The sequence below is a fragment of the Trypanosoma brucei genome, chromosome 4, assembly GCF_000210295.1.
Source record: "Trypanosoma brucei gambiense DAL972 chromosome 4, complete sequence".
Classification (NCBI taxonomy): domain Eukaryota; phylum Euglenozoa; class Kinetoplastea; order Trypanosomatida; family Trypanosomatidae; genus Trypanosoma; species Trypanosoma brucei.
In genome coordinates, this window is record NC_026737.1 from 160,045 (window position 1) to 173,875 (window position 13,831).

General features: G+C 49.7%; 1 protein-coding gene across 1 annotated transcript; it reads right to left on the reverse strand.

Moving 5' to 3' along the window:
• Window positions 1-5: 5 nt before the first annotated feature.
• Window positions 6-13,805, reverse strand: TbgDal_IV670 (dynein heavy chain, putative; the record flags this gene model as incomplete). The annotated part of the gene is made up of 1 exon (XM_011774350.1): window positions 6-13,805. One exon carries the CDS (start codon window positions 13,803-13,805, stop codon window positions 6-8), a length of 13,800 nt encoding a protein of 4,599 aa, XP_011772652.1.
• Window positions 13,806-13,831: the final 26 nt, after the last annotated feature.

Below are 13,831 nucleotides of genomic sequence, written 5' to 3' on the forward strand. Positions count from 1 at the left end.
ATACACTACTCATCTGAATCGAGAATGAGTGCGACCGACTCTAATGTCCACAAAGATGCGTGTGTGTCAGTTTTCAAGTCAGCCTCCAACACTAGTCCAACACCAGCCGCGTTACGCCGCTCGGAGGTGACGTACACTGGTGTTTTCAGCACCGATACAGCCTTAATCTTTGACACCTCCATCGGAATAATCTGCATGACAGGCATTTCAGCAGTCAAAACCTTCTTCACCTGTGGCGCGAGGCAGTGCCTCTCAGTGTCCCAGCGAGCCCCTTCGATGAAAAGCCCACACACGTACGCACCGTCCTTCGGTCTCTCCTTCACATCATTAGGGGAAAGATAGCGAGTCACTGACATCACCACCGAAGAACGGTCCAGAGGCCACTTGTAGCGCCGGCATGTCACCTGCACAAGCGCAGATATATACGATTCAGGCACCATGAGGCCGGTAAGCCACATACATTTCGGTTCACCATGAGTGGCCCAATCGACATACTGCTTACAACGCTTCTGGAAATGAGCTAACCAGCGAACCAGCTTCTTCCTTGTGGCGGGTGCATACCGTCGCCACGACGACGGAAGATGGCCATTGTGTAAAGACGTCGCCAACTCATCAAGCTCACTACTCATGCCAATAATACCAGACAGTGCCTTCTGAAGCTCCTTAAGAGACAACACAATCACCACGACCAACCGATTCCACCGTTCGATCTCCTGTAAAAGCACGACCTGCGTCGGCTGAAGGTTTTCGTGACCACTCTCCGCTGCCTTCTCCTTTTCACTCCTCATTATGCTCTTGCGATCCAGTGGTTCTGGGATCTGTGTAAGTATCTCCTCCGTCAACTTCAACAAAACCTCCTCACGAGATTCCCCTCCCCCTGTCGCTGCCCGCACTGATCGCGGCATCATTTCAATAAGACTAGCCCACATACCATCCACAGCATTTCGCAGGTAACCCGTCTCCGCATTCGGGTGCAATCCAAAGACCTCAGGTGTATTATCCTTCGGGAAGGCCTCAACATGGGCCATCATCTGCTGAAGCAGCACTCGTTTGTTCACATCGTTGCTGTCGGCGGGGAGGCAGTAGTCGACTACGTCGTTCTTGAAGAAGTGGAACGACTGGAATGTGTCAAAGAGGAAATCGCCAAAGTACTCCTCAAGGTACGTCTTAACAATGCGTCTGTCCATGCTGTCGGTCACACGCCCACCATACATGACTTCACCAACTAGGTAACGCAACGTATCCCATGGAATAGGGTCGTCGTTCTGGTGGGCCTTAGCCAAGTACGTATCCAGCAACCGCATGGAGACGGAGAAGTCCGTCTCGTTAAAGTCGTACACAACGTTCCAGCCGATCTTTCCATACTTTCGTCGCTCCTGCACAACAGCGTGAAAGAAAGCCAATGCGAAGACAAGTGGGCGGAAGGCACTATGCGGACATTCTTCCAGTTGATCCTCCGTCACCTTGGAGAGAGTGTTCTTCATATTCATCTTCAAGCCATTGGGTGGCTCGTTCACCACCTTCAGAGACCGCTGCAAAATACCCATTGGGAAGTCACGACTCGGCTCAGTGGTGAGCCACAGGCGAAACTCTTCTTGAGGAGGTGTCTGGTTCATTCTCTCAATGACCTTCTCCAGCTCCTTCATCCACGTAGTGAGTAAGTGACAGTTCTGCAGCAATACCCAATGTCCTCGTCCCACACCAACCTCTACGAGCTTCATAGCCTCTTCTCCTTGTCCCTGACCAAGTGAAATGGGTCGTAGTTTCTGAATTCCAACCTCCTTCGTGGCCAACTTGATGATTTCATCCGTGGGGTTGGCACCAGGTGAAACGATGCAGACAATTGGGGACGTGGAAGAGCTCTTGTCCAGCACGTCTTTGTAGCTCAGAATCGGGGGTATAACGTACTCCTCACCAAGTAGTTCACAGTTACTAACGAAGTTGGAAACAGCAGTGTAGATACGGTCATGGCGGAAGCAACGGAGCAAACAGAGAAGCTGGAACTCGGTGATGCGCTCGCTGTACCCGGATGGAAGCGGATTGCTCGGGTCCTCGGGCCGATCCGCCGTCGCCCAAACACGCCATTCCTCGGAGTTATTGACAACATCGTCGCATACGTTTTCAAAAACCTCGCATGTGTGGGCCAACTTGCAAAGATCGTTCCATTGCCGCTCAGACATCCACTCAACCGTGTGTGGTGGGTAATCCTTCGACGCGAGCACACATCCGCGGAGGAAGAACTCCAACTCACTGTGGACCATCTGGTTTTCTTGAGTGAGAAGTCGGATAGCCATTTGGAAGGAAAGCATCAGTTTGTCCTTCTCGAAAATACCCATGCAAACGTAGCAGTAGAGATTGTAAGTAAGTGCGCGAATGATATTCCTCAACCGATCCTTTATTTCAAATGATGCGTCACTCTTTGTGATTGAATACCCGAACACATCGTGCAGGAAAGCAGAAAGTGAATACTCGTACATAGAGTTAATGACCGATAGCTCCGAGATGACAAAGTAGAGAACAGCTCCTCGGCGTGCCGCGGGACGATACTCCTGACGTGAAAGTTCTGTCACACGAGCTGTCTCCTTCGCCTGCTCGAGTTTCTGCTGCACTTCCGTGGCGCTGCTCTTAGTGTTCTCAAGTGTGGCGATAAGCTCGTCGTTGTCAAGAATGTTTCCAGTAGCAAGCGTTAGCTCTCGAATAAGCGTATCCTCTAATTCCTTCAGTTGCGCGCGGCTCTCAGCCATGGTTTGCACTAGATCCTCACTTTGCCTCTGTAGATCGCTACGTTCACTTGCTACAACGAAGTTCAACAACTGACTCTCGAGACCATCCTCCGTAACACCGTAGTTGATAACCATGGTTTTACCGAACACCTCTGCCGGGTACTCGGGATTGGGCAGTTTGGTGCATAAATACAGCTTGAAGTTCGAGTCCCACACGACATCCTTGTCACCCAAGCGAATGACAAGCTGACCTGAATCGTGTCTAAACTGGGGATCCAAGACCGAGTCAATAATTGGATCAATAAACTCATCCACACCTTCAAAGAGGAACGGATTGCCGTATTGAATAGCAAACTCCAAACGTTTCAAGAAGTCAGCATCACTAAACGAAGCACACTCGAAACGTGGGTTTGACTTGTGCTGCCGTTTGATCCAATTTACCGCCTGCATCTGTGGGTCAATGCAGAGTGGGAACCGAACTCGTCCTGCCTTCTTCCCGCGTCCAGGGGGTTGTGTGCTCATCGTGGTAAGAATACCATTTTGCACGGAGAGATCGTCAGACGGGAGACCGTCACTTGCCCACTGAGAAATGGACACCTCGTCGGTAAGGAGATGTTGGATTGTGAAACCCTCCGAAAGTGGAATGTTTCGCTCCCTAATATCCTTCAGCCACACACTCTCTAGCGCCTCTTGCCGATAGCTGAAGGTAAAGGCGCCAAGATATGAAAGGAACGCGGCACCTGCCAAGCAATCGCCTACTAACCTGTTCCTTACGTCACCAAGCGTCTCCTTCTGTTCCGCCCACCGCACACGTTCGGAACCAAAACCATCGAGCAACTTCCTAGCTGCATTTAGTCGTCGTTCCATCAGTGCCTTTTCTTGCTGAAGTCGCCGGGCTTCGCTCATACCGGCCTCAAGTCGTTCCTCAAGCATTCGCAAACCAGCTGTTAGATCCTGAATTTCATCTTGGCACGCAGCTAACTGCCGCTCCGCCTTGGCCTTGGCATCCTGAAGCTCACGCACACGAGCCTGCTTGGGTAGCACCTCCTTGGCGGTGTTCCAATACGCTTTCATTGCCTCAACCCAAATCATCAGCCCTGAAGCGGCCAAACTTACTTTTTTAAGGTCATTGGAGTTGACGGGAAACTCTTTGAGAATCCTATTGATTTCGTTGATTTTCCCCTGATTCAGTGTACCTGCAAGGGAATCAATATCAACCAAAGAACGGATGAAGTCATTCTGCCCCATCATTGTTCTACCCGACTCCCATGTGGCGGGAACTCCCTTCACGACGCAAACCATACGAACAACCGCCACAACACTCGCCGGTGGCTTGGCAAAGGATTTGAGCTCTGTAATACTCTTGGGGTTGATATGCTTAACTGCCTCTGTCGCCTCCTCAAGAGCCGGCATCGCAAGGGCAAGCACCTCTTGGGCCTGCGCACTCTCTCTCTCGATTTCTTCGTTCTGTACATTGAGCTCCTCCTCCATCACTAATGCCTCCGCCTTGCGCTTCTCATTCCGTGTCTTTTGGTCTTTAATCTCACTCGTCATGCGTTCGTTAATGTCTTGCTTCTCGCGCAGCGTCACTTCCTTCTCTGCAAGTTCCTCCTGAAGAACCTTCACATCCTCTTGTGCGTGGTCGAGTCTCTCAAGACCAATAGCGAACTTCTTCACGAGATCGTCAATGTCTTCACGGCGTGTGGTCAACAGTTTTGAGTAATTAGCAAGAAACCCTAGGAAGTTCTTTGGCGTCACGTAGTTATACCGCTTCAATTCCATCTGATACCGTGCGGACAAATCATCAGCCGTTACATGCACGTAAACCACATGATTAACTATAGAAGCCTTCACTTCCTCAGGAAGGTCCTCAGACTGAAGAATCCTCGTACCAACGGCTTCAAGCGCCTGTGGAGGCCACTTCTGAAACCAGTCGATTGTTGTGTTATTGATAAGTGCTGGGAAGCTCCGACATCGAGTACGCAGGACCTCACCCGACGGACTCATTGAGAGCACCACGTGCAAATTATCACGGCAACGCGAGACAAAGGCCGTCCATTTGTTGTCCTTCGACGGTGCAAGTTTGTTCGCCTCAAGTTCCCGCAGCACACTGTTGTACAGAGGCTCCTTTTCTTCCTCTGTGAAGAGAGCTGGAACCATACCGGAGGCAAGCATGTTGTTGATAAGCTCGAGAAACCCTTCCTCCTTGACGTGGCTATCCATAAAGAGGAAAACAACTTGTTTCTGCTGAACGCCAACTCGAGTGTAGAGTCGCTTCAGGTCCTCGCGAAAACAGTCCTCGTTGTAGTTACGAGAGAGAACCACCTCGAACACCTCCATCTGGCATATCGCGGCGGCCAATCGGGTGAGTGACTGCTTACCACTACCACCAACACCAACAAGTAGGCAGTTACCGCGCGGGAGTGATATCACACGTGTGATCCGGAGGAGGTGATCCAATGCCATGTCAAACATCACTAGATCCATTTTCTTTGTTGGAGTGTTAACCTCATCCAACATCGCCTCCACTAACTGACGCGCCTTCGAGTACTCGGCCCCAAAATCCTCATATATGTGCTTCCGGGGGTCTTCACTATCCACAACAAAGTCACCAAAGTCACCGAACATCAAGGGATCTGCAATTGCAGACTCGGCAACATCTGGGAAGTGTCTTCTAATTTCTTCCTCCACGGCACGTGACACAAACCCCTTGTCGTCCTCATCCGACATACGATCGACAAAGACACGGTAAATCTCATTTCGCCACAACCGCACAACGCTCTGTCGGGTAGGGAACTTCTCTGGCGTGGCACGGCAGAGACCCTCGTATACTCGTGAGAAATCTCGCAAATTGAAGATGTAGTGGAACTTCGCTGGGGTTGCAGGAAGGGATACGAACAACCGTTGGTAGAGGTTGAGCGTCATAGTGGTGAGTGGTATGGACATATCTGCCACCTCCTTTGACATCGACTTATAAGCGTCGGTGAGAATTTGACCGTATATAGTGTTGATCGATTCATCGGAAGGAAACAAAACGTTAAACACCGTGAAGAGTGATACGAAACGGGGATCAAGAGCATTACGACCACCTCCAGGAGGAGCCATGGCTGATACGAACTGCGTGTCACGCACATTCTTGAAAAGCAAATCTTTGCGGTCGTACCACGACTGGTGCTCAATGAGAAGTTTAAGGAAGGCAATAGGCTGCTGCGTACCATATAAGTCTACCTTGGGCATATTTATGTCGTCGATAAAAACAACAAGCCGCTTCTTCGCTGGAGGTCCGAGAACGGTGTTGGTGCGTTTCTCAATATTATCCTCCATAGCCCTCTGAGCATCGAGGCTGGTAGTACGAGAACTGAAGTTCATCTCGAGAATCATTTCCTCAAGGTGTACATCTCCATCAGTGTCCATCTCCAGGGACTTCTGCTTCAACTGACGAAGATATGTTTGTATGGTTACCGTCTTAGCAGTGCCACTCTTACCGACAAGCATGACAGGAGTGCGGTTCAGTACAATTTTGTTCAGCAGCCACATATTACGCTCCGTATCGGGTGTACCGACGAGTAGTGAGCCAAACTTTGCCCCTGGTGGCCGCTCGAAGGGGCACACAAGTACGTGCCACGGCTTCCAACGGTTGTCCTCAAGATCAAAGAAGTAGTCGTACATTGTTTTACGCTCTGGAAGAGAGCCGCTTCCAACAAACCGAGTAAGGAACTTGTCACCAACGTCTTGCATGTTCCACCCGGTAATCTTCTTCAAAAACTTATCGAATCGCAGTCGATCTTCCTCAGTGGTGATCAGGGCGCCGAAGCTCCAAACAGAGCAAAAAATGAAGACACATTGCAGCGCCTTTGGTTCGAGCGACGTCTTCTGAGATGATACAGTGTCAATCAAGGTAGTCAACTGCCGCACCATGTTTAGGTCAGAGGTAGGTATAACTGCCTTCGGAGGATCCGAAATCTCCTCTCCATCAATGCCTTCAAGCACAAAGTTGATGAGGGGTTCAATGTATTTGTCAATCAGTTCGTTGAGGGTTTCTAGTTCATCCCTCGGGCGGTTTAACTTCCAAGAGTGCATGAACGGTTTCCAACCGAGGTTTATGGGATCCAGGAAGACCATACCCACACGTGACACGGTGGCAGGGGACGCGTACTGAAGGTCGCCGACTTCAAAGAGAAGTGAACTTGTTGGCAAAAGACGGATACGTTCACCGTTGGGAAGTGTAAGTAATTTGTTGTCGTCCATCACAGAATTCATGTCCTCAACCCATTTAGCGTCCACATCACCGTCGAAAACTACATACCGCCGCTCTCGCTCGCCTCCTTCCACAGGTCGGTTGATGGCACGGAAAATGTTTGAGAAAATACCATCAGCCCAGCTGCGAGTCATTGGGTCCATTACACCGTACAGAACAGTTGTAGGTTGCGCCTTAGGATTCACGACAAAAAGTTTTGTCGGGAGACCGAGTTGTGTCTGAGACTTACACAAACAGTCAATAACAGTCGACTTACCGCCACCGGTGGGTCCTACGACCATCGAAGTGTGTCGAGTTTGCATTGTTTCATATAACTGGACAACCTTATCAACCTGTTTGGCATCGATGTAGAACCCCTTGTCCTTGAATACCTTTGTCGCAGCCCGAGAAAGATTTTCCTGAGGCGCACGCGTAGGATCAAGACCGGGGAATAAATCGCCGATAAGACCCTTGAAGAGGGGCTCATCTTCCGCAACGAACTTGGGAGTGTTCATGTCACGTAGCGCCCGCATCAGCACAGCTTCCTCCGACAAATCGGGTGCGCCTCGTTTCAGTTGCCCTGCCATCGCCAGCACCGCCTTTAGTGCCCTAAGACCCCAATCGTAGTGGTGCTGCTTCGAAAGTTGTCCGCGAGCGAGTTGATAGAGCGTCACCATCTTCTTTGCAAGTTCACGAGCGGTGGCAAAGCCCTCTGAGAAGAGCATATTCTCGGCAATAAGCTCCATATCGGGAACCACCATCACCACAGGACGGAAAAGAGCCTTCAGGTTGTCTGGAAGCTCCACGCGACCAGCGTAACCCGGGTTCATGGTGATGAAAACACCAACGGTCGGCACAAGTCGTATCATTGTATCTCCGAAAAGAAATTCCTTTTCCCTCGTCTTCAGTGCACTCTGGATACTACGCAACTGCTCGGACACCACGGAAAGTACCGGTAACTCAATACGGTTGAACTCGTCGAAGCAACCCCACGAACCGGACTGCGATAAGCCAGAAAAGATTGTTCCCATCGCCTTGTAGTCAAGACCCTCTCCACAGTTGAAAACAACACAATGAATGGACATCGCCTTCGCCAGATCCTTCACAGATTCAGTCTTTCCCGTCCCTGCAGGGCCACCAGGAGCTCCGCCAAGGTAGAATGATAACGCCTGCGTAAGTGTCATGAAGCACCGATCAGTTAACGGTGTGATCACGAGGCGGCCGTTGAGTCCCATGTATTCATAACCATACTTAAAGTGACCTGTGCACTGCCGAATAGCACATGTGTCGCCATCCCGCTCCCAGTAGAATCGTAGCTGCGACTCCCAGTCGAATTCACGCACATCCGTTATGGAATCCCTTACAAACCGATCCACAATGTCGCGACCGTGGACATCCACAATAATCAGTGTGTTTATCTTCTTGGCGTACTGCTTATCTATGTCTTTATCCATCTCCCCCACCAAATCAATCAGTTGACGTGTTAGCTTACCCGAGAGATCCTTGACTGCATTTTTCTTCCCCTTCTTCACTGCGTTGAAGGAATCCTCAACCTCAAACGTCCACCAGATCTTCGCACCCGTGAGGGTCACCATGCCATGATTCTTCTTCACCCAGTCCAAACGGGGCATCCGTGGGTAATAGTAAACACCTCCTTTAAGAAGATCATGCAGTGAGGCGTGTGTCTCGTCCAGTACAGCCTGCAGCCACTCTTCCACAGGTGTATCTTCGGTTCGCACCTGTCGATCGAAGTTTAGTCGTTCACCTTCCTGTGACTCCACGCCACACACCGTATCATCATCCTCATTCTTGAATATAATCCGCGCAGAGTTGTCAAACATCTTCAGCATATGGTCCTGCACCGCTCTCGCCCTATTGGCAGCCAGAATGGATAACAATTCGTCATCCGAAATGAAGTAAAACCTTGGAAACATGCGTCGCTTCGTCTCGAGGAAGTTTGACAGATCCTTCTGGCACTCTTCAAGTTTCTCCTCAAGGTAACGGAACTCATCCAAGCGCCCACCGACGTTGCAGCACACGTCCACGTTAGGGGCTGCTGCCGTTTCATTCATAATGCGAACAAACCTCTTATCTAGTTCATTGAACTTCGCTGACTCCTTCGGTAGTTGTTGGGCTATGTCGTCACTACCCCTAAAGATAGACTCCAAATACTGCCACTTCATTTGCACTACAATCCAGACGGCCATCACATCGTTAATCGTGGCCAGTTTCTTTTCCCATAACTTCACCTCATCCATGAACGGCTGCGCCCACTTCACGTTGGCGATGGACTGCATCTTGAGAATGTTATCATCAACTGCCTCTTGTATCTCGCTCGTGTCGCTGAGGACATGGCACCGCACTTCCCCTTTGCGCGGCTCGTAGGGAACAGATACGAACTCAGCTTTGAACCAAAACTCCTTCACAGATGTAATATCCTTTTCAACAGCTTGCTCTCTCGCGGCAGATAACACAATACCATCAATTTCATCAGAAAATCGGTACAACTCCATTGCAATGAAATCATCCAGCGTAATCTGCTCGACAGCAAACTGCTTCGATGTAACGCGCATTAACTCAACCCAGTGTCGCTGCTTCAGTGCGGGGCTTTTAAGCTTTGCCAAGAGGGGTAGCGAAGAGTAAAAATTTGCAATAACCTGCTGTACATCCGCAAACGGCTCCACATCACCATGCGTTCTTCCCAAAACACGAGCTTGCTTCACCTTTTCTTCCGTCGTGCTCTGCAAGTCTTCTAGAAGAAGATCCTTCCAACTGCTTCGATTCCAACGCTTCAGAACCGCAACCCATTGAACGTACAAGTCATACACAGTTTCAACCTTAGTCAACTCTTCATTGAGCTGTTGCAAATGAGTATGACCTGTGAGAGGTAAATCAAATAACTTTTCTGCCTTCGTCAGCTGTTCTCTCCTAGCTTGGAGCTGCACAAGATGCTCACGCCACTCCTTCCTGAGGCGGTTACCCTCTTGCAGGTCGATACCAGCACGACCTGGACCCTTCTTACGGAACTCCTTAAGCACAGCCTTACCTTTTACAAGAAAATTCTCCACCTCGTTGCGCGTGTGCTCTCTAAACTGCATTTTCTTTGGCTCTAACGCCTTCTCTGTTTCGTGCACTCTCGCCAACGTACACTCCCACAAGTCGTGAAGGTCCATTGCTTGCTTCAACTCACGGGGATCCACAGAAACACCGAAGTGCATGATGGACTCGTATATGTACTTGATGTCAATAATGTCCTGTTCTACATCCAAAGAGAAGGCGCGCGCATCGTGCATGACCTCCAAAACAAATTTCAAATCCTCAATCTTCTCGCACTGCCTTTCCAAATCCTGGTTGACGCGGATAATGCTGGAGTACCGCTTTTGCATGCGAGCACGAACAGTTTCATTCAACTGCGCACCTTCCATAGCAATCCACTGATGCACATGCTCTACCAAATCGGAGTAGAAGGTACTTTCGTCGCAGCGCATAAAACCAAAGTCGTGAATGTGCTTCTCAGCATCGAAATCAGCAATCATGTTGAAGTACAGCTGGAACTTCGCATCGTAGTCAATCCAGTGGAACTGGTTCTTTGCCTGCTGTTCCACAGAAAGTTTCTTGTCGGAAAGATAAACAAATCGATACCTTTGCAACAGTTTGATGTTTGTTGCGAGTGCGGAGAGATGGGTTTGAATTGTTCGGTTGATGATGGCCTGCAGCCGGTACACCTGAGACAAGTTGTTAATGTCCTGGTAGTATGTGAAGAGTGTTTCGTGCTCTCCCTCAGGGGGTCGCGGTACCAGTTCTCCCTGTGTAAACTCAATACATGTACCCCGCATCCATCGCCGGAACCGTTGAGTGGATGCAATTATTCCCGCCTGCACCTTGTGAAATGCACTCGTGATTTCCTGCTGGGGTGGAGAGTAGGTCGGTTCTGTCGTCAAGAATATCATTACCTTAAACAATGGTGGTCGCTTTGCTGATGAAGAACTCACACGGTAACCGAGCATCTTGGCAAAGGCCACAAGCGAACTAAGCACCATCTTCGTCACGGCCTTCCATATGCGGTGTTCCCAGTGATGGTAGTAACTCTCCAGTAGGAGGCATTTCCCCGTGTGAGTGCCGACGAGTTGACTCTCCACCTTTGTCAACAGTGGCTTCGCTGTGCTATACGCACGGAGACATCCATCAACTAGGTCTGCACGGCGCCGCTCTATTGTCTCAACAAGGACCTGCAGTTCCGGCAATTCGCCCCCTGCCTGCAGCAACCGTTCGTACTCGGGCATGAGTCTTGTTGAGCCGATTTTATTTACAACCTGTGTCTGGATATGATCGGCTCGCTTGCGCACCTCGCGACTTAGGTTCCGAAATTTGGTGATTGCACGTTCACAATTCAACACGAAGTCAGGAATACCCAAACTGGTCCAGTTGATGTCGTGTAGCCCGGGCTCCAGCGCCTGTCGAAGCTCACGGATGTTCCTCGCCAAAATAACACGCTCTGGGCCCTCAAGTGCATTCTGCAACTCATAGTTGAAGTTCAGTAGCATTGCCTTCAAGGCATCCACATTTGCATGGTACGATTCATCCTGCAGAGTCACATTGAGCGCCTCTTGTGGTACCTCAAAACCCAGTCGATCCAAATACTTCGCCTCCCTTATCAGGTTGAACAACTCAATATCAAAATTTGTCACATACGTGTTATCACTCTCCTTCACGATGATATTCATCTTGAGAGAAGCCGTTGTGCCCTGTCGTACACGCTCACCCCACTGCATGAAACGAGAGGTGGCATAATCTTTCATCTGCTGAGCCACTTCAGCGTACTTTGCTCTCACCTGCTTCCCCATGTGGGTGTTAAGCATCCCCTCCTGTTGGAAGCGGATAATAGGTTTCTTGAGGCGTTGGAACAGTGAAGTACTCCAGTGAATGGCACCTGCAACGGGAGGTTGATTCTTCGTCAGCGGTGGATTATCTTTCAGTTGCACAAATATATTCCGAACACGATTTACTTCGTTGAAAAACTGGGCGAGAATACGGTCAGCCTTCTCCAGAAGGAGCGAAGCAGTGTCAAATGCCTCCCCCACGCGCTGCGGCCGCGAACCAATGCATTTAAACGAGAGCAGCAGCTCAAAGGCGGACTCGGCGCTGCGCAAATCGTCGTCGAATATCTTGTTTATAAAGTCAGATACCTCACGATCAAGATTGGCCACCATATTGACGAAGTTAGAGAACACTAGTTGCCAGTTATGTGTTGCCTTCCTTTCGAAGGGGTCAAAAGTAAGAGACTCGAAAGGTCGCTTGACTCTTTCCACATCCTTCAGGATACGCTCGATTCCACTCGTGTCCGTCAGTACTGTTTTTAACTGGGCGCCAAGAACCATTGTGTAGTATTCCACAGTCTCTATTACCTCTAGTAAGTCTGTGCACCGATCGGACATGTAATCTGTGGTTTCAAACAAACGTTTTTGGTTGAAGTTCCACGGCTGCTCGCGCTCACTGGAGTTAATTTCCTCCTGAGTGCCAAGGTATGCCGCCTTCCACTTCAGAAGGCATTGCTGTCCCTCGGTAACTACGGCCTTGGCCTCTGCGAATGGTAGACTCAGTATTCTGTGAAAGTCAATGTGCTGCGAGACCTTCTGGGATATTAATTTCGCAACCTTCTCTAGAAGTCCAACCATGCGCTCCTCCGTGCAGTAGTAACGAGAAATAATCCACACCATCCGCACGCCAGTCATCATAGATGAAAGCGTGTCAATAATGGGTTGTAACGAGCCAGTCACAGGCGTCACACCGTGCAGCGTTCGAAAGTGGCGATCTAGGGTACCAAGGAACTTCACGTTATCTTTAGCCTCCGCGTAGTAGCGGAAAAACTGTTGAATCGTCGAAGATATAAGGTGGTAAGAGTTACACTCAGCCTCCTTGGCTACTTTCATAATTAACTTCGCTTCTGGGGAGTTGATCTGCTCATAAAGAGCACTGATAGTGCTGTACTTCTCACGCCAATATTCAATCTCTCCCAATGGCCCCTCCTTCTGTGGATCAAGGGACATAGCCAAGCTGATTTCTGCTTGCCACTGCCCGACCGTAATATCCACCTGTCGAATGATATCTTCGTTTGCAAGAACAGAACTGATGCCTGCATCAGAGTTATCCATTGACAACAACATCTGTGGAATCATGAGGCGGCGCTCAGCACAAACCTGGCTTCGGAACCCCGTCATTTGCATTTCAATTCGTTGCACCCAATTTAGCACTTCTGTATACAGATACTTGTTTACAGCCTTCTTTGTGGCGATGAACCTAGTTTTTCCCGATTCAGCTTCCACATCCTCCACGAGGGGTTTGTAGACGTGTTTCAGTAGTTTCAAGAATGTAACCAACGACGGTACGATCATGCCTGAGACTTCAAATGCCTTATGGATAGGACACTGTGGATCTGTTTTCCAGTCCTTTACCACCTCCCGTGGCAATTTTACATACTCCATACGAACAAAAAATACACATCTAGTGCGGTCTTGCGGAAAATTGGCAGAGTCGGTGATGTTCGTGTTTACAACTGCGTCAGTTGTAACTGCAAGCTTTACTCGGTTGCCACCGGTACCCTCTGGTCGCCCCATAGTAAGCGTCTCCTGCCGATTTTCCGTTGGTAAGGCCTCGGTAGCTGTGACAGCAATGAATGACTCACGTTCGGTGTCGAACACAGTGAGGATTTGTTGTAATGCTACCTCGTCATTGAATAAAGTTTGGATAGCAGCGTCACTTACGCCCCAGAGGCAGCCCTTCACGCGCGAAGCGAACCACTCCAGGCGGGGGTCGTCCCCGTAATCCATCTCTTCATTCCCGTTCATATGAATAATATAACTTCTGAAGTATG